Raw genomic sequence first — 22,436 nt, forward strand, 5'->3', positions numbered from 1 at the left:
AACCAGAAGGTTAAAAACAGCTGAGAGTGATTTAACACTTGATGATATAACACTGGTTACCCAATCCCTCTTGCAATCCTAGAACCATTGTGATTTACATCAAAACAGTGCCATAATTTTTTCATATTATGTGTCACACCTACCTGTATGTCAAAATACAAATAATGTGCAGGATGTTTACCTGAAGTTATACATCCTTTTTTTAATAAACAGATCACATTTACTGCTTGGTCACATAACACAAAATCTTCCTAGAAATTTTTGGTCAAACTAATTTTCCATTGTTTTTCAGTCATCCAACTCTCTGAAGGCATCTTATGAAGACTGGCTGCTGACATATGGTTTGAGCATCTCTCCTTTTCACATGCGATGGCAAACAGCTCTCTTCAACCGCCAGTTCTACAACTGGGGGAGATGGAAACCCAGATTTCTGTATTTATGGTATAAATTCAGGATTTTTTTATTTCTGTTAAATGCAGAGTCAGCAAGTTAATCACATCTGTGCCTTTCAGCCTTAAAAGTGCAATGAGTAGACATGGTTATTTCACTAGGCTAATGATAAAACCAAACTAGCGAGGTTGCCTTAATTGTATATGTGCAAGTATAAGTCTTTCTCCTCTGCTAAAAAATACATAGCTGTAATATAGCTTGCATATGGAGATGCTATTAAATTAGAAATCTGTAAACTATTTTTATGTATGTTTTGAACTATATATAGTTCTTAAGAGTAGAGCTATTACATGTAATACTGCATACAGAAATCTGAAAGCATCTTCTCATATCCTAGATCTGTCCATCACTGTACACTGAGCTGTCCCCTGATCACTAGTTTACAAAGTATTCAAAGACAGTTGTGTCCCTGTTGTCAATCATTGCCCACACATTTAGCAACTATACCTGCTCAGAAAAACATTGTTTACCTTTGTCTTCTATCTACATGCACTTTTTCCTACTAAGATTGCACAAACTGCTGGGAATGGATAAATAAGCAGGGTGGTTAATATGGGTGCTCCTGGACTGGTTTAGAAAGCATTGGTCAGTTGCCTTCCTAGCATTACTTTATATCTGCTCTGAAAATAGCATATGAGTAAGGTCTGAATTTCTTTTCCTTTGTTGTATTGCTACCCTCAGAGAGATAGTAATAAAAGAGAGATCTAGTTCATATTGGTTTCTCTCATATGTAATGATTTTACTATTTCGGTCTGAAATAGTTCTATATCAATCACAGGTTTTTTAATGTGTATAATTTATTACATCATAATGTTTCCACCAGTCTCTTTAATTAACATTACAATTACATGTTGCTTAAAATGAATCCACTAATTTCCATTGAGCTTCATTAAGGATGGTAAGAGAACAGTTATGCTCTTGTGAGAGGAAGAAGGACTGGTAGTGAATTGAAGTGTTTTAGCTAGAAAAGAAACTTCATCACATCCTTCAACTATTGGACAGTGTAAAATAATAATAATAATGCTGAATAAAAATTCACCACTTAGGTGGACTGACATAAGCTGAAATTTTCAACACTGATTTTAGTGAAAAATAAATTGGTGAGAAGAACAATGTGTTTTAAGTAATTCATTTTAATCTAGTCTTGCAGTTGCACCTTTTAGATGTCCTTTTTTAAAAAAGGTTGAATCTCATTTATTGTTCTTTAGCATTCTTTATTGTTTGTGAGGAAAATTTAAACTTTACTGAAAAAGGTTATATAAGTAAATATGGATGATACCCCATCATTTGATCCAGGTCTCTAAATATGTGATGGTGTGGCGCAATGTGGTAAACTATACATTGTTAGTTATGTTTTTACATTCATAGCTATGGCAAGTTACATGCATTGGGTAACTGAATAAAATTTAGAGTATGTAAGAACAACATAAAAATATTTGAAAATTAATTATGATGTGGTTTGGATGTAAAACATTTACTAAACAGGGAAAATATTATATGATATTAGTGTTATTAGTATATGTTATTATTGTTGCTAGTTTCCTTTAGCTAATATTTTTAGACTGGATTATTGATACATGAATGGTAGCAGCATCAGGTAAGTTTTGCCCTATGAGTTTTCTGTACTAAGTTGTGCTAAAGCAGTTACACATCCAGAAAAATGTACACTATTTGCTTCTCTTTGTAGGTTCAGCATAGGAATGGTGTTTGGTGTACTTGCCATGTTTGGCTCTGTTATTCTTCTTGGAAAGACACTGGTGCAAACCCTGACACAGATGCTCACCGAGGCACCAAAAGCCCAGAATGATCGTATGCTGCAAGTTGTGGTAAGTGTTCTCTCCTCAGGTCTTTATTTGAGAGTTGTGAGCTGATCTTAACCAGCTGCTTTAATGGGGTATGTGATGCTTAAATCCTCCCATGCAGAACAGCCTAACTCCTCATACTCCTCTACATAAAAATTTTCTGGTTTGTTATCAGCCTTAAAAATAGGGAGTGGAGGTAGTAAAAGGAGGAAGAATAATAAAGACAAACATGGAAGAGTTTATATTAAAAATTCTCAGGAGTGGGAATTGGTTAGTAATGTTGAAAAGCCCTAAATTATCACATTACTAAGAGTACAAAACAGCTAAGAATTTGCCTCCTCTGAGCTGTGCAATGTAGAGGCACTGGTGGCCTTAAAGTTTGCAAAGCACATCCATAACCTGGAAGAAGAGAGGAGTTCTATTTCATTTAGCATACAGAACATCAGTGGAAAAGGAAAAAAGCATGAAGAGCATTGTGTAATATTGTAAGCAACAATTCATTAGTGAGGAGATGGCATATTTTTTGATTGTTTAAGGACTTATGCCTTAATTTACAGTCCGAAATTGAAAGTGCTGTTTCTGGTAGTATCTAGTCAAAGGCCTAATAACAATGTATTTAATTGTTTTTATGGATTTCTGATGCTGGACAGTATATTGTATGTATTATAAAGGAATGTATTTCACAGAATAAGAGAGATTGTGAATACTGTCTTTTTTGTCTCTACGCAAAGTAAGTAATGGCAGAACTGACATTGCCTTACAGCAGTTTTAACCTGAAAGGATCCCTAGCCACTCTTACTTCCCCAAGAGTGCTATCAGGCTAGAATGTAAGTCATTTTCCAGAAATGCAGATTGCCCTGACTTCTGCTGCATGGCTTAGAGCAGGGATGCCCAACGGTTTTAGTACTCAGCTAGTCTAGTGAACAGAAGTTGGGAATTCTGTGCTGCCATGATAGGCCCTCCCATAAGTGCTAAACTGACTGCATGCAGCTAGACGTAAAAAATTGCATGAGTGCAGGAAGCCTAATCATTAGCACGTGCCATAAACTCAGTGCCTTTGGGACAGTTTGGGTCTGTTTCACACACGCAGGGTGAATATAGCAAATGCAGTGTGTGTTGACAGAAGCAGGCAACAAGTTCTCTGAGAGAGAACTGGCTAGTACTGCCACAGCAGTCACCTGGTTCGCAGCCTGCTCCTGAATTGTCTTCAGAAGCAGACAGGATGAGCAGGCTGTGCATCCAGTAGAGCACAAGTTGAACATGAGACAGAAAATTTTTAATTTACATGCGAACAAGATCTATCCTAAGCATGTCTGTCTGTTACATTCTGGAGTAAGAAAAGCCTCCTTGACGTCTTTGTTTTCTGAGATTATTAAATGGATCTATCCACTTTTGTGACAACAGAGGAAAGTGGTCATTTGCAATATATTACTCTTTGGAGAAAATAACTTAGGGGCAACCAAAGTAAAGATGAGCCTTTGGAATTAATCTTGTGTGATTTGGAACAATGAAAGCAGAAATCTAGGATAATGTTCACACTTTTAATGTGGATTTGATTTCTCAGTGACTGCATACTGGCAATATCACTTCATTCAAACCAAGGACAGACTAGCACTGAAAAAGATGTAATATATATGGATAAAGTAATGCAAAGTATGGGGATAAGGTTACTTCTAAGTTAACTTGTGGTTCTCTTTCTTTCCTACCTCATTCATTCATTTCTGAATGGTCCCCATTGTATAATTCTGCTTTTAAAGTGTTCAGAATTCTTTTTGAGGGGAATGTGCTGGCATAAGTTGACACAATGAAGTGATCCATATGTTGTTGCAAAGAGATGAAGAACAAGTCAAGAGAACCTTCTCCTCATTTAAATTAGTTATTTGGTTTTGACTGCCTGAAAGAGTGTGAGTGATTTAAAAAAAAAAAACAACAAACTTTTTTTTTGTAAGTCAACTTTAGCCTGTGCCATAAATCTGTTTAGCCTTTAACCTCTGGCTATGGAGAGAGGGAGATACAGTTCTGCTTATGTTTTATTGATTAAGATTTTTGTTCAGTCATGTACTTTACTTAAAATACCCACCTATAGGTAACTGGGCTGTTTTTCTTCAGCTGTCTCCTCTTGTGTTGATTTCCCACAAAACTGTGAAAGCAGCAGATCAGTTACTAGCAAAGGGTCTTCTTTTACTAAGGGCATTTCCAGAAAAACATAAACTGTAAGGTGACACTGCTTATTAACAAAATATTGCTATTGATTTCAGAACCCTTCATGAGAGTTAGCTTCCCTTTTAGGTGAATCTTAAACTAGCTTCTTTGACATGGAGTCTGAAAGCATCCATTGCTGTGTTCTAACAGGTCATGGTGGGATTAAGATGGCAACTCTTGCTATTGATGACTGTCCTCCCACGTGCCCGGAGCAGAGGGCCACTGGCAACGCCAGTTAACTGATGCATTAGTGCCCCCAGCTGATGCTGTAATACAAGCAGTGGATGCTTAACGGATGAAGAGCAGCTGTCTTCATACAGTGACGTACGATAGTTGTGCCAGTTGTACTATCTTGGTCATGATCACACTCTGGACAGAATTTTTGAAGTGATTCAGTTTAACAGTAATGAAAACCGTCATTTGAATGATTTCTTTTAGCTAGACTGTCTCACCAACCTACTGTAGAGTTCTGCTGCATGGGTAGGTGAATGCATATAATTGAGAAATGTGCAGAACTGAATGAAGTTAGAATCAAATAGGATCTGCAGCCTTTTGTGTCCCACAGGGGTAGTTTTTAGAGAGTCCTGTATACAGGCCAGGAATTTTTGCCATTAGCATCTCTTTTCTGTCACTGGATTGTAATTCAAGTTGTGTTCACATCAGTTGTTAGTGACTAGTGAAGTGCACCCTGCCTTGAGCCGGCAGAGCTGTGGAGCAGCCAGAACTGTCCCAGAGCAAGCAACAGAAGAAGTGGCCTTATGCCATTGCGGTGCGGCAGCTGAGCAGGGGTAGGAACCGAGCAGGAGGAAAGAGGGGATGGTTCCTCATTCTCTGACTCGTGACTGCTTTGAAGCCCATCTGGAAGCAGTCAGTGTCTCATGACTAGTGCAGCAAAGGACTTGGGGAGTGGTGGGAATCCACAGCAACAGGAGGAATCTGAGAGGCCTGCATATTATGTATGCATATTATGCATATTACATAAATTAAAATAGTATACTCCTTTCAAGTGCTTTTTTTTTTTTTTTTAAGTTAAATTGCTGCATGTAGACTGCCAAAACTTGTAAATTTGAGATAGTCTTCTGAATTGAATAGGCAGAGAGAAGGGAGACTGATAGTTCCAGTTGTAAGCTTATTTTTTGAACTTTTAGGGCTAATGGTGTTTTAAGTGCCATACAGTTTTTAATTTTTTTTTTTTTTTACATGGCTAGCTGCAGGAGATTGTAAACGAATGCTCATAGTTGCTAAGCCTGTTTCGTTTGAGTGAAAGTCTGTATACATTTTTATAAACTTCTTGAGCCTAATATAGAGTAGGACACATTTGGTCAGGGCTGTGGGGAATAAGTAGGGCAGGGAGAAGGCTTTTGCACCTGGAGAGCTTTTCAATCTTCAACAAAATAATATATGTTTTAAAATACATTGAGTAAACTGGAAGAAGAGGCACAAACTGATAGCGCTGCATTGGAATGGCCTGTTCTGTTGCGGGTCTGGAGAAGCTGAGTGAGAACAGCAAGTTTAGCGGCAGAATGATTCATCTTTGTACCTCTTGGTTTCTTCCTCTGTTTTGTTTTGTTGTCATGCCCACATCAACAGGTGCCTGGTGTAAATTTGCCTGTCAGCCAGCTGACCTATTTCTTCTCTGCAATCCTCATCAGTGGTGTGATACATGAAGTCGGCCATGGGGTGGCAGCTATTCGGTAATACAAATTACTTTTCTCTTACTATGTGCTAACAAAGCCCAATATTCCAGAGCATTTACTTACAGGTGAATGTTGTTAGCACTGCTTTGCTTTATCTCGAGAGTCTGTCCATTCTGTATTTCATTGCTTCCTTAGATTTTAAGTTTAGAAGGGTGTATAATTAAGGATAGAGTTTTAATACAGTGTCTATTCTACAGATCCTGAGAAAGGACTTCTACTTTGTAAATATACCATGCTGCATCGGATTTAAAATAATACTTCTTTTAAGTGGTCCTGTTTTTCACACAGCAATTGTATTTCAGCTGCTGTGGGACTTGAAGAGGGCCCATGCGCTATTGCACAATGGCACTTTAACATTTTAAAAATGGATTTCTTTAAACATAGCATTTAACAGCCTGAAACAGTAACTCCGTCAAATGTGATTTGCCCCCATTAATCTAAGCAATGTGTTAATTTTGACCAAAGGTGATATTTTTAATGTCACCTAACTATGACTGCTTCACAGAAATGTTATTTGACATGGTTAGGCCTTACTGTTAAATCACACTCTAGCATAAGAGGGTTAAGCTGTGGTTACTGGAACTGATACTCAGGTGTCCTCATCATTTCTTCTGGACATCATCATCTGACCTATGAGCATAAAGCCCTAAGCTGTTTCTCTGATTTTCCTGAGTGTAGGTAGTTATGACTGCATCTTAACACATTACAACCTTTTTTATAACCCAAAAATTCTCAATTAAAGGGGTGATTTGGGATCCTCTCTGCTTCTCATGCTCTGTTTGTGTTTCGGCTTTTTTCCTCTTAAATATCCACAGGGATTTTTCTGTGGAGGATGAAGCTCTTGCCCTTTCTTATCCCACCACAGGAAGAAGCCACAAAATTTTCTTTCTCTTACAGTGCCTTCACATGCTGCTGGCTAACTGCAGAGAAGCCACAAGTAACTATAGAGCTCTTTTTAACCAGAATGAGTAATTCTTATACCTTAGTGGTGTGATATCTTCACTCAGGATGTGGAGCAAAGGCTCTGAATATTCAAGTTTGGGTTATGTTTTTGTCAAAAAATTGATTCCCATCTATTTCCAGGGGTAAAATTAGTTTGTCTAAGTACATTGGTGCTACTGTCTTCTGATTGACTGTTTTTATTTTTTTCCCCCCCTAGCACAGGTTGGGTCTGTAGTGCTGTTAGGGTCAATCCTCAGGATTTAGGCTTTACTAAATAGCTGTGCTATGTGCGAATTTTATTATTCTGTCAAATTTGACTCCTTGAAATCCAATACACTTTTGTCAACTTCAATTCAAGATAGTAGAGATTAAAATATTAGCTTAGTCAAGGTTTGTGCCAAAAAAGCCTGTTTTCTTCCCTCTGTATCTCCTACCCAAGTCATGAAATCATGTATAGGCATTAGACTGCCTATTACTAATTGGTAGCAAGGGTAGGTCTGATGAATTAACTCCAGGGAATTAATCCTGATTAATTTTGTATAATTTTGTGTCTTCTTTTATTGTATATGCACAATAAATAAGTAAATATGAATAAGTAAATAATGTGCCTAGTGTACTGTCTCAGTAAAGATATGGGATTAACTGATCTCTGCCTGGTTTGCCTTGGAACATGATTGTCTTAGAATAATAATCGGAATGTAATTGTCTTGGAACACGGGTGTCATGCCTCCCTTATGAAATTTCTAGTTTCATAAAACCTTTACATAGTTATTCCAAAAAGTGCCATTTAAAAGCAATTGTAAAACCTCTGGAAAAAAAAACAACAAAAAAACAAACAAACAAACAAAAAACCAAACAACAACAAAAAAACCAAACAACCAACCTGTATGATAGTGTCAGCTACTAATATATTTAAATAACATTTATGCTTTTAACTTTTTCACTAGTTTTCTTTTTTTTCAGATGAGATTTCCCTCATTTTTTGTTAAGTTTACAATTTATTTTAAATTTCATTTAGGAGAAACAGAGAATTGATAAATTCCAGAAATCTCTAAATGTTTATTTAAAAGGAAAGTGATCGCTTCTTCCAGCTAATCTTTCATAGAGTAGTTTGAAACTGCTTCCTACAGGCTGACATTTTTTATGTTAAAAAAAACCCCAAATGTTAAAATATATGTTGACTTTAAAATATTGGGGTTTTTTAAGTATTTTATGTGTTACTGTTACCAGGAGACAGAAAAAAAGTTGAATTTATCACTTATTTTTTACCAGGCTCACAAATGTGTACTGCTTAGAAGTGGCAACTACTGAAGAAAACATCCTTTAGTTTAATTATCTTTCAGTTATTCACACTACAAAAAATAAGTTAGTTTTATAATTATAAAACTTTAATTATTTTCATTGTCAAAAGGTGTACAATGTAGAATCTCTCAGTTTTTCATTTGTTTGTTTACAGTAACATCACTTTGTTTTTCTTCTCTTTAAGAGAACAAGTGCGATTTAATGGATTTGGGATTTTTATCTTCATTGTCTATCCTGGAGCATTTGTTGACCTCTTCACAACGCACTTGCAACTAATATCTCCAGTCCAACAATTAAGGATATTTTGTGCAGGTAATAGTTTGTGCTTTTTTTATTAAATCTTTACTTAGCGCAGTTACTTATTCTACAGGCATCGTTTGTGAATCCTTGATGGATGGATGAAGAAGTACAAAAGCTTCCCTTTACCTAAAGGAGATCCTTCTGTTCTGAACATAAATTGCATTTTCAACAAATCATTTGATCATTACTGTCCATATTGTGATGTTTTCTGGAGAAGAGATGTCAGTTTCTAGGAGCTTAAATGAGTGCCAGTTTCCTGTCATGAAAAACATTATTATATTCTAGATCTGATTCGGAATAGTTGTGCATAAGAAATTCCAGTTGTGTGGTTGGGTAAAAAAATGTGGTTTCTGACCTTCCTCTCTCAATAGAAAAAGCTCTTACACAAGCCCAGGTGCTTTTTTTTTTTTTTTTTTTTTTCATATTGTATGGCCTAAGTAGCAGAACCTTGGAGCACACAAGCTGGAAAATACTCAGTCAGAAAAGACTGGTGGTTTGCGAACATGACTTGCTGTCACAGGAGAGCACCCTTGAGCAATTTGCTAGCATTTTCTGCAGTAGAAGCAATCTATTATGTGATTTCTCAATAGTATTGTGAGCGATTTTCAGTAATGTGCGAGTTATGTTATTATTCAGGTCACTGTGTTTTGATGTTGCCATCAGGAGGAAGTAAAAGCTAAAGCACAAACATCCAAAGAGAATCACAGCTATGGCTCCAAATAACCTCCAAATGTTTTTGATTTGATGGTTTTCTTTAAATCTCTGACTACTGGCAAGTAAGGCCCTGTTGCTGTGGCAAGTTAGACTGAGACTGAGTTATGCTACTTGAATCACTTGTATTATTGATTTCTAGAGACAAAGGTGGTTCCCAAACTGATGAAATAAAGATAGAAAAGTTAACATCTTGGTTTAGTTCTTGATACTGATGTTTTTCTATTGCAGGGGACAGTAAGATAGCAGTCAACCTGTTGTAATGTTTAGAAATCAACATTGTTTCTTGAATATTGTAACTAAAACATTATATAGAGGCTTTTAGGCTGGACATACTGAAGCCTTTAGCAAAGCGTATTTTCAAGCTTTCATAAATCAAGTAAATGACAATAAATGTTAGGTAAGTAAAAATATCTGTATTACAAATACCATAATGACCCAAATTATTCACTGCAATAGGCTAACTTTTATGAAGCCCTGTTTCTCAAATTAATCAATTTCCATTTCCAGCTACTGTGAACAGAACTGAAAGAGAAGACACTGATTTTCAAAATGGTTTCTTACATACATTCCTGAGAAATAATCTAGAAAAATAAGATTATAGGCTGTAATAGAAAATAATTGCTTGCATATTTTTAATGAAAAGCAAACACCTATAATTTTTTTTTTTTCAGGTTTAGTGGGAAACGTGAAATAGGGATACAGGGTAGGGACAAATGTTGCAAGACTGGTTAGCATCAATGGCTTGTTATCAGTTAGATAGAACAAATATATTCTTTTTTTTCCAGCGAATGATAGGTATGTTTCAGAACTAGGATGTTTGATAATGATAAAATGTGTAAACTTGACTCAGTTTTTCTTAATTGTCAGAGCAAATGAATGGACCTATTCTCAGTGTTCAGGAGATCTAAATTTACAGAGATATGCTTTCAGATTTTTTTATAGCAGCTAAGTAAAACAGCTAGAGTAGAAAACAACACCGAATATTCCTTTTGTAGCCCACCTATGGAGATTAAAGAGTGTATTTGTTGTACAGCAGATGGCATCATGAGTTCAAGAATAGTGAATGAGCGTTCTTGTAAGACTTGTGATATTTTTAGCATTAATTCTATGCCTAGTAAATGAAAAGTGCTTCTGTGAAACACTTTCTTATAATTAGTTCAAATATTCATATTATTTTTGAGATCTTTTTTAAGACATTTATTCTTGTCTTTAACAGAAAAAAAGGAGTTAAAGATTTTCAGAACATTATTTTAAGGTCTTTTAAGGGTTGTATAAAGTGTCCTTTTTTAAATATAAGCAAATAGGTATCCAAGGATGAGGCTGTTTTAGCAAAATTAAATTGATAGTATACTCAACAGTGTGCATCTACAGGTATTCTCATTTTGAGCCTGTTTTTCTATGGATTGCTTGGTATGAATTTGAAGTCTTTCTATTTTAGGCTTTTCTGCTGTATTCCACACAGTAAACTGTGTAGATTATGGTATTAAGACCCATGTTTTCCTAACTGTTTTAAAGTATTCCTTGTTCACCATCCAGCAGTTCCATCACCTCTTTTTTTTTATTTTTTTTTTTTCCCAGTTTACTCTCTCTAGCAGCCACACTGTTACAAAGAAATTTTGTTTCCATCCTAGATTTTATCCTTTCTTTAGCTGGGGGAAAAAAAAAAAAAGATTATTTTTAAGATAAAAAGGTTAAAACAATTAAGTTAAAATAGTTACTTAATGCTTCGGGGTTTGTTGCACTTGTGTGTATGCGTATATGTATAAGTGTGAGATGAAGATAAGTGCATGCTGAAACATTTAATCTATCTGTTTGCCTTTCAATTAGATGATTAAAGACTTACAGAAAGAGAAAACACTTTAAGAAGCATCTACTAGTGGAAATGAAAACAAACCTGTAGTTAAAGTACTCCAAAAATGTCTCTCATTTCTGCAGCATCAGAAACATTGTAAAAGAAGACCAGGTGACATGTAGAGATATCCAGGGAAAATAATAGTTATGTTACGATTCCTGTGTTACATGTAGTGCAAGATATCTTTAATATGTTTTAAAATATATTTACTTCAGTTCCTGTCCTGTAACTGTACTGTAAATATAGAATTGAATCAAACCCCTCTTAACAACATGAAGCACTGTAAGTAGGAAATCAGGACTCTTCAAGATTCAAAAATTTTCCTTCATTGGTCATACAAAACATTTGTTCAAGAACAGAAATGAAATGAGAAAATGTGTGTAGTACTGGATGTTGAAGGAAGCCAAGTGTGTCTTATGATAGCAATTAATTTCTTTCTATGGAGAACAGCATACTATAAAGATTGCAGTTGAAAACATGTTGCCAAAAATAATGTGTCAGGAAATACTGATTGCACAACTTAGTTTCTTGATGTGGTTTTAGGCACAGATTTGCATGTAAAAGAAGCCTTTTTTCAAATAATTTTCTAAACTTGTTTGGCACATATACATGTAATTATTTTCATTGATACAATGGAGATAACCATGAAAAGTACCGAATTGCATCTAAACTTTATCCATCTTGCTGACTAGGACAAACAGTAGTTATTCACATAAAAACCCACTGATTAAGATTTTTAAATTCAACAGTTTGTTGTAGAAGGTGACAAGTAATACATTTCATTCCACTGTTTTTTCAATATTTATGATTGATAACAACTCTGTAGATAGAAACTGTAGTTTAAGAATTCATTCAGAAGCCCAGTTTTTCTTCTAGATTCTCTGCCCACTACATACTATATAGAAGAGTAGTGTTATGTGATGAAATACCAATATGGTAGAATAACACCTTAAAAATGTAGCACTTCCCTGTCTTTTCTGATAGTATAATTCTCAGATGTTCAGAGGCTTTTCTAAAACTCCCCTGCAAAGTGACATCGTAGATATCTAATTTTGAAAAGTAATATACATATTCTTCTTTCATGCCTATGTTCACAAATTAACTTTTCATCTATTCTTAATTATTTAAGGAAAGTTAATTAGAAGGTAACTGTAGAATTTGCATTTCAAAACCACCTTTTTGTTATTTGTGTTTATTTATAAATGTGATTTTTTTTCCTTCTTTTTAGGAGTGTGGCATAACTTTGTTCTTGGTGTTGCAAGTTTCATGGGTTTGTTTCTGCTGCCAGCCATTCTTTTCCCCTTCTATTACACGGGTGTTGGTGCCCTTGTCACTGAAGTTGCAGAGGTAAGAAAAAATCTTTACTATTTTCATATTATATGCTTTGTGACCTGAAATGTACCTGTGTCTCTTACTATCACAGTCAAATTTGGTCAGCACAGCACTCTGCAGAATCTAATACATTGCACTTTTTGTCTGCTTAAAGTTTTCTTCTCGATGTCATGTTTTTTAGTATTAGTAAGTGAAGAAACATGACATGAATAATTCTAGACTATTCAACATACTATAAAACCATTTAGATGAGTTTGCAGGCTTATTTCAGGGTCGGGGGGAGTGGTGGTGTGTTAACTTTTTTAAAGTATTGGCGCCAAGTGAATCTATTGGAAACTGCATTATCACTCTAGTTACTGCTATCAGGATTTAATGTTAAATATTATTTCAAGCTGCTTTCCTTGCTGCTTTCGTCAGCTGGAAGCAAACTAGAGATGGACTGCTGAGTTTCTGGAAAGAACTGATTTGGTTTTGACTTATTCAAATACAGCACAGTCAAATAGCAGAGCTGAAAGGATTCAGTCTTTCTTGGATCTAAAAGTGAACTGATGTAACTTAGGAGGAGAGTGACATTATGCTTTATACCTTCAAAAACATAGGTACACCCTGCTTTGTTGAAAGGTTCAGGGTATTAATTTAAGCTTTTTGAACTTAAAATGGTAAGAAAAACCACAGCATACTGACTTACATGAAAACAATTACTCAAATTTGAAGATGTCCTCCAGAACACTTGGAGACTTCCCCTTTCTTTTCTTTTTCTTTGCAATAACTAAGTTATTCTTTGTACAGGAGGTTGTTTTTGTAATGCTCTATCATAGGTTGAAATAATCAGTTCTAGTGTAGCATGAGGTTTTCTATTTCTCTGGAAGTAGTGTCTTAACCTAAAGATTTCATGGCTATTTGGCAGTACTGTAAACAAATCCTTGTAGTTTTAATTATAATAACATGACTGACTTTACTGTTTCTTCTCAGGATTCTCCTGCCAATGGACCAAGAGGTCTCTTTGTGGGAGACCTTGTCACTAACCTACAAGACTGCCCGGTTTATAGTGTAGAAGACTGGAATTCTTGTCTGGGAGACATTTCAGAGAAGTCACAGGTTGGCTACTGTATAAGTGCAGCCACCCTACAGCAATTAAGCTTTCCAGCTAGAGGTATGACTTTTAATTTTATCATGTCTTAAAGACTATTTTGGATTTAGGATTTGTCGATGGGGACCATTTTCTCCTAAGTTGAGCCTGCTATTCTGTCTTAAGCAGTGACCGATATGCCATGCATTTCTGTGAAATCTGAAAGTGAGGAAGAGGTAGATAGAAGATTTTCTATGGTCTTTCAGTCATCCTATAGAAATAGTCTGTATGATCTGAAGAATGAAATTTGTCTCTTGAGGTTATTGCATAACTTGGCTATTAGCAGTAATACAATTATCTCTTCTATTTTTAGTTATGTGGATCAACTCAGTGATTTTTTGCAGATGTAAATTCCACACATTATCTTACTGCTTTAATCAGCATGACATTACAAATTATATGACTTATCACAATGATGTGCTTTATTATGGCCACTTCTGATGTGTCTCACTGTATGGGTTTTATGTTTCATTTGTTTCTTCAACCTCACAATATCATTGCCCATAAACTCAGTTTTGTCTGGATTGCACATATTGCTTCTAGTAGTCAGTCTATTTCCTCTGTTTTCATTTATAGTTAGAGTGCTTGTTTCTGTAATGCTTACCCCTGAGAAACAAAAAATATGTGAACTGAACTAAACTAGAACAATAAACAAAAATTAAGTAGAACAAAAGTCAAGTTAAATTGGCTGAATGTCTTGTGACATGCTCTAAAGCACTCTAGAGTTTGTTTCATGCAAGCATCCATGGAGACTGAATTCCAAAGGTAAGGGGCTGCAGCTGAGCAAAACCTATATGATGCTATTCAGAACTTGAAAATTGTCACAGTATTTTTTCCATTATACTGGAAGTAAACAGGAGGTTAGGCAGTTCAACTTACCTATGTTTTTTCAGACATAGTTCTCTTGTGAGACTGAAAAGGTAATTTTTTTTTTTTTAGTATGTAAGAAAAGTAGTCTTACAACTGGCACCAAGATAAATATTTAAACTGGAAACTAGCGGAGTGTGGGTAAGATCCTGCTTTTAGAGACAGTTTGGATTATCTCTCTGAAGAAGAGGGCAACTTTGGCACATGCTTTCAGCTGGGCAAGGATGGCAAGTAAGAACCATTTCTTTAGATGCTGTAGGTATATACACTCAGATTCTGCTGTTCTCTGAAATGCAATACCAGAGTCATAGTTAATAAAACTGCATATTCTGCAACTGAACCAGTCCTATTTAGATTGAAATACTAGAGACTTAATACTAGAGACTCAATATTGCTTCCAAGCTTGGTTTCTGTATTGTGTTAGCAGCCCATTGTCCCACTCCTGCATTCTAATCAGACCAGTCTGTCTGCATTTTCAGAGCCATAAGCTTCCAGCAGTGAGAAATATTCCTCTGAAATTAAATGAACTCTGTATGGTCTCCAGCAGCTGTCATTTGTCAAAATCTTGACAGTTCACAACTTGACATAAATACAGAATATCAATAAAAATGTATCTAGCAAATGGACCCTATCTACTTGACCATAAAACAAATGGAGAGTAAACTATTTGAATATGAAGCTAGACAGAAAACAATGCCCCAAGGACCTTCTTGAAATTAAAAAAAAAAAAAAAAAGTGTTTTCAATGTAGTTTATAGGGAAACTAATTTCATGGTCATTCACTATTCAAAAATATATGTGGTTGTTTAGCCGCAGGATACTTGAAAAAAGGATTGTATGGTTCAATGCTTGCACCTGTAAACCCCAGGCATAAAGCTCCGTGTTAGCAGACTGCAGCTTATGCAGTGATAAATCAGCGACCAGTATCACAGGCTTGATCTACCTAAGGAAGGTACTGCAGTGTTGCTGTGACACAGATCCTTACAGCGACTGTTCCTTTGTGGGTTTTTTAAAAGCTGTTGTTCTACAGTAAGTTAGGTTTAATTCATTTAAAGAACATCTGTACAAAGATTCTTTACCAGACTATTTAAATCACAGTTTAAAGCATCATTTGTTCACTGCTGCAGCCTTCAAGTCTTGGAAAGCTTTCAAAACCAGAATCTTGTAAAGGCTTTCACATTTTAAAGAGGACATTTTGAGTCTTTATCATTTCCATAGCCAACAAGTGAAATCAATACAGTAGCAGGTAACAAATTCCTGTGCCAAACCTTAATGCGAGTTGAGGGCAACGGATAAAAGTATTTGGTAACTTATAATGCTTAGAACATTGCAGTGGTAGATCCTCAGTATCTCAAGGAGATTTATTAAGATGAAAAACTTGGTATGTGACATGATTGAAATCAGGTGACATTGTTAAAGTGGGGAAGCTTATTTTTAGTTGTAACTGAACCACAGCTAGGCTCTGTGAATTACTGTAATTCTTGAAGGCTACATAATGATTGTTTTACTTTATTGAGAGACTGATTTCTTTTCAGGAAGCTACTATAACACTGATCATTTGCTCTATGCCTATGTTCTTTAGTTTATAGAAGACTTGATGGCACAGTTGAATGTTGTAGTAACAACAGCCTCACAGATATTTGCTTTTCATATAGCAATAACTTGGACAGCCACCTGGTAAGTTACTTAAACTGATAAATTATGTTTGGTAAATCTGAAATTATTTAAATTAGTTATGATTTGTTCCCATTATCAATCAGGGCGTCTCTAGAAGAACCATAAAAGGTCTTATACTCCTCATTCCTTAACGCATAAAGACACCTCCCCCATTTTCACCACCGAGTGAGAATATTGGTGAGAAAAAACAACTTTTGTGAACAAGGTGAAATTGCTTATTTTGGTGCCTCAGTATTTAAAATTACTGAGCACTACAGGCAGAGCAAAGCACTGGACTATCTGTTCAGTTATTTTGTCTGAAGCCAGCAGTGCTGCTCATTAGGTTAAACTAGAAGCATGCAAGAGGAGGTTTAAGAGATTGCCCAATTTCTCAAAATCAGGGCCTCTATTTGATTCCATTGTCATGATGTTGATTTTCTTATAACGTGTGGAAACACGAAGTTTCTCAGCAGGATTTTGACTTACTCTCTTCTAACTACAGAAATGTTTGCTAAAATATATGATCCAGTGATGTAATATTTCTAACAGTTCTGTTTACAAGAAAAAGAGCACAAGTACCAACTGTGTAAACTTTTCACACATACCAGTTTGTTATTGTTCTGACCTCTAGTGATAAATACCTAAAGAAATCAAAATAACTCTGTTCCTGTATCTGCTATGTTTACAGTTTCTACAGTGTTAAACTTCCCAGTTCAGGGTGTTTTTGTGGTATTTAGCCACTAAGAATTGAGCACAGACCAGTAGTTCATTTGAAATATGACAGTGGCTGGTAACATCCTGGAGTTCAGCAAGATTTGATAAATCGCTACCCCACTGAGCTTTGACATTCTTAAGCTCATAGCTGCTACTTAGGAACAGAGAAGAAATAAAAGCATCCAGAAGCCTGTGACCTTCAAGTGTCCTTAGACTGGCTGTGAGTTTTTGAACAATTATTTTAAATAGTCTTTGCAGTGCTATACAGCAGTATTTGAAAGTGTGCCCTCTCCCCTGCATTAGAATAGAAGCATTTTGTATTGAGGTTAATAGAGAGTGTCAGACACTCGTGCATCTATGGGGAATGTAACTATCAAGCTAAAAAGCAAGAAAATACTTTTTTTTTTCTTCTTCTTTTTTTTTTTTTCCTAAGGCTGAAGAACTTGCTTGTGTTTAAGAACAAAAATAAAATTATCACTGAGCTTTTACAAGAAACATGACTGGGAAAACCTAATTTCCTGTTCCTTTCTACTATATTCTTTGGCCTGTGGGGAGCAAGAACGATCTGCAGAGTGAAACAGTGTTATGGGTAGGACTTGGGACACAGCACTGCATTAAGTCCTATGTTCATCTTAGTTGAGAATGGTTTCTTAGCTACCACACAGCCGGTAGGTTTGTTGGCTTGTTTGCTGGTTTTGTTCAGCCACATGAGGTTGTAGATCAGTGAAGACTAAAACTTCTTAAAACAGGTAAGTTGCTGGTATGTTGATGCAGGCTCTGTTCATTAGAAATCACTGAATTATGTTTAGATGCCTTGATTTTTTTGGGGGATGTGTGTGTGTGCCTTCTTAAAAATAGTTAGCTTTTCTTTTGGTACATGTGCACACCCCCTCTTCTACATTCCACCAAAAATGGAATGACAGTTTGAATATGTATCAGATAAAGGTTCTGCAGGATTTGACAGAAAACACCCAAAAATCAGAATTTAAATCTGATTTCTTGGGCTGGTAGTATATCAGTGAGGCACTTCCTTTGCTTTAAAAAGGAATATATAGTATCTCTTATTTTGATCTGTTGGAAAATACCTTTAAATTTGATAATCATTTTAAATGCCCTTTGCAGTATGCCTGTCTGCCAGCACGAAAAGTTATTGAGGCCAGCAAAGTCTGTCGAACCAACATGGACTGCCAGAAGGACTTTGTTCCAAGCTTTTGTGTGACTCCTTCTTTAGAGAACCAAACAAGGCTAATCAGGGTAAAACATCCACCCCATATTGACATGCTGTATGTAGGACACCCCATGCATCTTCAATACACAGGTTGGTATTATTTATTAAAACAGTTTAAGAAAAAAGATTTGTAATAAGGTTTACTTTGCCTGGCTGCTTGAACAAGGTCTTGGAGCGCTTGTCAGTTAACTTGTTTAATGCAGAATCCATTTCTTGTTGCAGCCAGTGGAGAGACATGGACTACTCAGGCCTAAAATGAAATGTGCACAGTGCAATGAGTTATGAAGGTAATAGAAACCATATGTGATGTGAGATGGTTGTTTTTTCAGAAAAGCATGAAAGGGCTATTTCTATAACAGATCTCTCTCAGGTTAGTCATGGGAACCAGGCACCTGCATTTTCCTAACACATAAACTTCTCAAAATGCTATTGTAAAATCTCTAGGGCATCTTGCTTTAACCCTTTGCCTGGAATGTTAGCATGACTGCTTAAATCACACCTAATATCCAAGCATCTGTGACAGATTCCCATGACTACTGGGCCATAACTACAATCACAACATAGTTTTTTTTCCTATTTTTTTTTAAACTTGAGTGCCCTAAATTAAATAACATATAACAGTTTAGTTCCTTCCTTTGAAATGGGCTATGGCTCTCCTATGACATATATCCTTGAGACAGATATACAAGTAAAAAGTAATTCTGCTCTTGGAGCAAGTATTGAAAGAATGAACACACTTACCAACATCCCTACTTAGTGGCTTGATAGGCATGATGAAAATTAGCTTCAGATGGCCTTTAAAAGGTATGAAGTGTTAAACTACTGTCCTTCCTGAGAGGAACCTGTCAGTTTCTCACAGACAGCTATACCTCTCAGGGGGAGATTTTACTTCAGACATCCCGAAGTACCTCCTTAGCAAGGCATTGCACTTTTCTGAATAAGCACTGGAATTTGTTTCTAAAGCTCTTTTGTACCTATGATGAAACCTGGTAGTGTAAATCCATTAGCATTCTTCATAAACATATTTTTAGTTAATCAGTCTTTATCTTTCTGTTCTGGTAATATTTTGATACTCCATAGCAAATTATTTATTTCTACTTGTTTACACTATACCCTCATTTAAGGCTCAAATATGATCACTTCACTTGTTATTTCTGCCCTCTTGCCACTTAGGAGGAAAACATTGTTCCCCTGTATCATGTCAACACACAGTTCTATATTTGATGACATCTATTCCAAATGGAGCAACAAATTTTAAGAATAGAGTTTGATAATTATTTTAAGTTCCCTTTCTTGGTCACTAACAATACAAACTACAGAACAATTGATATTGTTCTCTTTTCCAATATGTTAGACCAATGATGTTTTAGTGTTTCCTACTGAACAGTAGTTCAGCAAAACAATCAAATGTGTCAGTCTTTCATAAGTCAGAAAATAATATTTTTGCATCCAAATAGGTAGTTCTATTTTAAGAAGTTACTGTGTGAAAATACATTGTACAATATATTTACAGGAATATAATTCTGAAGTATTTACTGTACCCTAGGAATTGCACATTGAACATGTCAATTTGAAAGCTAAAAGCTTGACTTTATTACAAGCTTTGCTGCAAATGCAACTTGTGCTCTTGATAAAACACCAGAGCTAAAATTATAAGATCCTGGTTTGGGCAGCAGGTAGTCTACTGTACCATCATAGAGCTTCATGCATTCCAGTGAAACAACTTCTAAATATTTCAGACTTAACTTTGCACTGTACAATACTGACTTGGGGCCAACAGGTTTGAGTGAGTTTGTTTTTTTCTTAGATGTGACTAATCAGAATGGGGTAACCATTTTTTACAGTTAGGAAAGGAAAATAATTTCTTCCTCTACTGTGTGAATTTTGAAATTGGAATACGTTTTAGTGGAATGCCTTATTCTTTAGTGTGATCTTTCTGCCTGCAAGAAACATTACTTTTTAGAGTATTGCTGCATTTAACAGATGACCTGATATGGGGAGTTGCACTATGTGCACTATGTACTATGACTTTACTTTCTCTAGATATGTCACTAAAGTAACGTTTGAAAAGTATTCTGAGATTATGCCTGTATTATTTTCTACTTAGGCTTGTATTGTTGTCATGATAATTCTGATTTATGGAGAAGCAGTAATTATTTCATATTTTCATTTGAAGCTAGCTTCCAGATACAATATTTTTTAAAACTTATATCCATGTTTATAAGAAATAGGCTGTACAGCTTACTTCTATGAAATGCTTCTGTTTCCTCAAAGTAAAATGTCCTAGCAAAAATATTTTTGTTGTTACGGATGCTATCTGCATACATACAAAACAAAGTATGATTTTTCAGTATTAAAAAAAAAAAAAAGGTAAAGAATCATAATCCTCAATGAATTTACATTGCTGGAGATTTGGCCAAAACTAAAACAGAGGGAATGATTAGGAATGCATGTTGTTTAGGATGGACACATTGATTAATCCTTTTAATTATTATCATTCTCTCTGTAAAAAATAGCTAATGTAATCCAATATAAATTCATACTGTGGGTTTAATTCATGTGGTTTTATTCAGGACTTCTAGGCTTTTCTTATAGCAGGCCAGTTATGCTCTAGAGGCTCTCCCTGTGTTGTACAGATGATATGTAAGGTTGAAATAGAGAGCCTTGTCATTATTACCATGCAACTTTGCAGTGTTTCTTCTTTATTTTGTATGGGGATTTTTATTCCTTCATGTCATTTCTGGTATTGCAAAATCTTGGCTTCCTTTCCACCCTTATTGGCTGGCAAGAATCTGGTGACTTAACGTTCACATCTGGAATTCACACTGCTTGAGGGAAGATCATATCCTTGAATGTTACTGTATCTGCATCAGCCATCAGGGATCAAAACCTGCAAGATTTCTTTTGTGAAAGTAAGATGGGATTTACCTAGAAGATAATTTTCCCAAACTGGACCACTCCCCTACTGCTGCTGTATGCAAGTCTTCTAAAAATAAGCCACTTCCTGGCTTTGGGGAGTTTTGGGGCAACAACAGCCATAATCCCTGATGTACAGTCTGTTTTCTCAGTATTTCCATACTTGTTTCCCCTTATTGCTGAGGATGGTCCTATTTTGCTTTCAACCCATATTTAAAGGGTTACATGCATAGTTCTTCTGGAGACCACAGAGAAATATCTCATGCCGTATTGTCCCTCTCCTCCATAGCATACATGCCCTTTCCCCCATGAAGAAGTTTTGAAAAGCTCTATGGTCAACCTAGTCTCCAAATCACTTCTAATTAAAATTGTTGTGCATTCTTCTCAATATTTGCCAACACCATCTAGCATTAGCCAACAAAAGAAATGTTAATTCCAGGTCAAAGAATTGTTTAATTAGAGTGGGAAAACAATGACTGTTTTCTCTCACCCATTGCTGTTCAGCTTTTCCCAGCAATGTCTTTTGAAGACAAGCCTAAATAACATTATTTCTGTAATTCTTTTGTTGTTCCTCGAAGGACAGATTTGCCTGCTGCCATTAGGTTTGATCCATTACAGCCACTAAATTAATTGCCTCCTATTACAGTGTCTAGAGCTCAGTCCAGCAACTTCCTGAAGAGTTTCTTTGTGTTTTGGAGATAACTTAAGTGGCAAGGTTTGGAGTTTAGATCCATGTCTAGTGGCTGTCAGGGACAACAGTTTGTTGTAACAAAGAGGGAAGAATGTAAGTGATCCATTCTCAATGTAGGCACGACTTCAGCTTCAGGATGGTGACTTATTAGTGGCTATTAGGTGTTTGTCAAGAGGCAGTCAAGCTTTGAAATTACAGTATATTGCAGTGTGTGTCTTTTGAAACCTTTGAATACACTGGCTGCATCAGCCATTTTGCTATTTTGGCTCATGAACAAGAAGTCTGATCAGATGTTCTGATACCAGCCTTCAGCTAGATGAGTTGTTTGCTTTGCGTATCAGCTAGATGAGTTGTTTGCTTTGTGTATCACTTGACTTGGATGCCTCTGACTTTATGAGCTGGGTGGTGTCCAGGATTTCTGTCTGTTATGTTCTTCACTCAGTAGTCCAGCAGAATTACTTACTTTCTCTCCGTTCCCCTAAATCTAAAAACCTACAGTGAGAACATGATTTTCAAGCTGTCTTGGCACAGCTCTTGCAGTTTTGGTATTGGGAAGGTCTCTGCTTGTTGCCACACCAAACCTATTCTTTTTTTAGGACTCCTTGCTATCCAGATCTCTCCATCGCATGGTATGCTTGTTGGT

General features: G+C 35.9%; 1 protein-coding gene across 2 annotated transcripts in view; it reads left to right on the forward strand.

Moving 5' to 3' along the window:
* The first annotated feature begins 296 nt into the window (after positions 1-296).
* The window catches only part of LOC113478646 (membrane-bound transcription factor site-2 protease-like), a 101,376-nt gene continuing 79,236 nt past the window's right edge, over positions 297-22,436 (forward strand). For both annotated transcript variants that reach the window (XM_026846030.1, XM_026846112.1), the window contains exons 1-8: positions 297-441; positions 2,138-2,276; positions 6,045-6,148; positions 8,580-8,707; positions 12,490-12,608; positions 13,566-13,746; positions 16,171-16,265; positions 18,081-18,276. In XM_026846030.1, coding sequence (XP_026701831.1) covers positions 365-441; positions 2,138-2,276; positions 6,045-6,148; positions 8,580-8,707; positions 12,490-12,608; positions 13,566-13,746; positions 16,171-16,265; positions 18,081-18,276 — 1,039 coding nt within the window. In that variant the 5' untranslated portion in view covers positions 297-364. The remainder of the gene's footprint in view (positions 442-2,137; positions 2,277-6,044; positions 6,149-8,579; positions 8,708-12,489; positions 12,609-13,565; positions 13,747-16,170; positions 16,266-18,080; positions 18,277-22,436) is intronic.

This window comes from Athene cunicularia, assembly GCF_003259725.1.
Source record: "Athene cunicularia isolate RWA chromosome 1 unlocalized genomic scaffold, athCun1 chr1_part1, whole genome shotgun sequence".
NCBI classification, from domain to species: domain Eukaryota; kingdom Metazoa; phylum Chordata; class Aves; order Strigiformes; family Strigidae; genus Athene; species Athene cunicularia.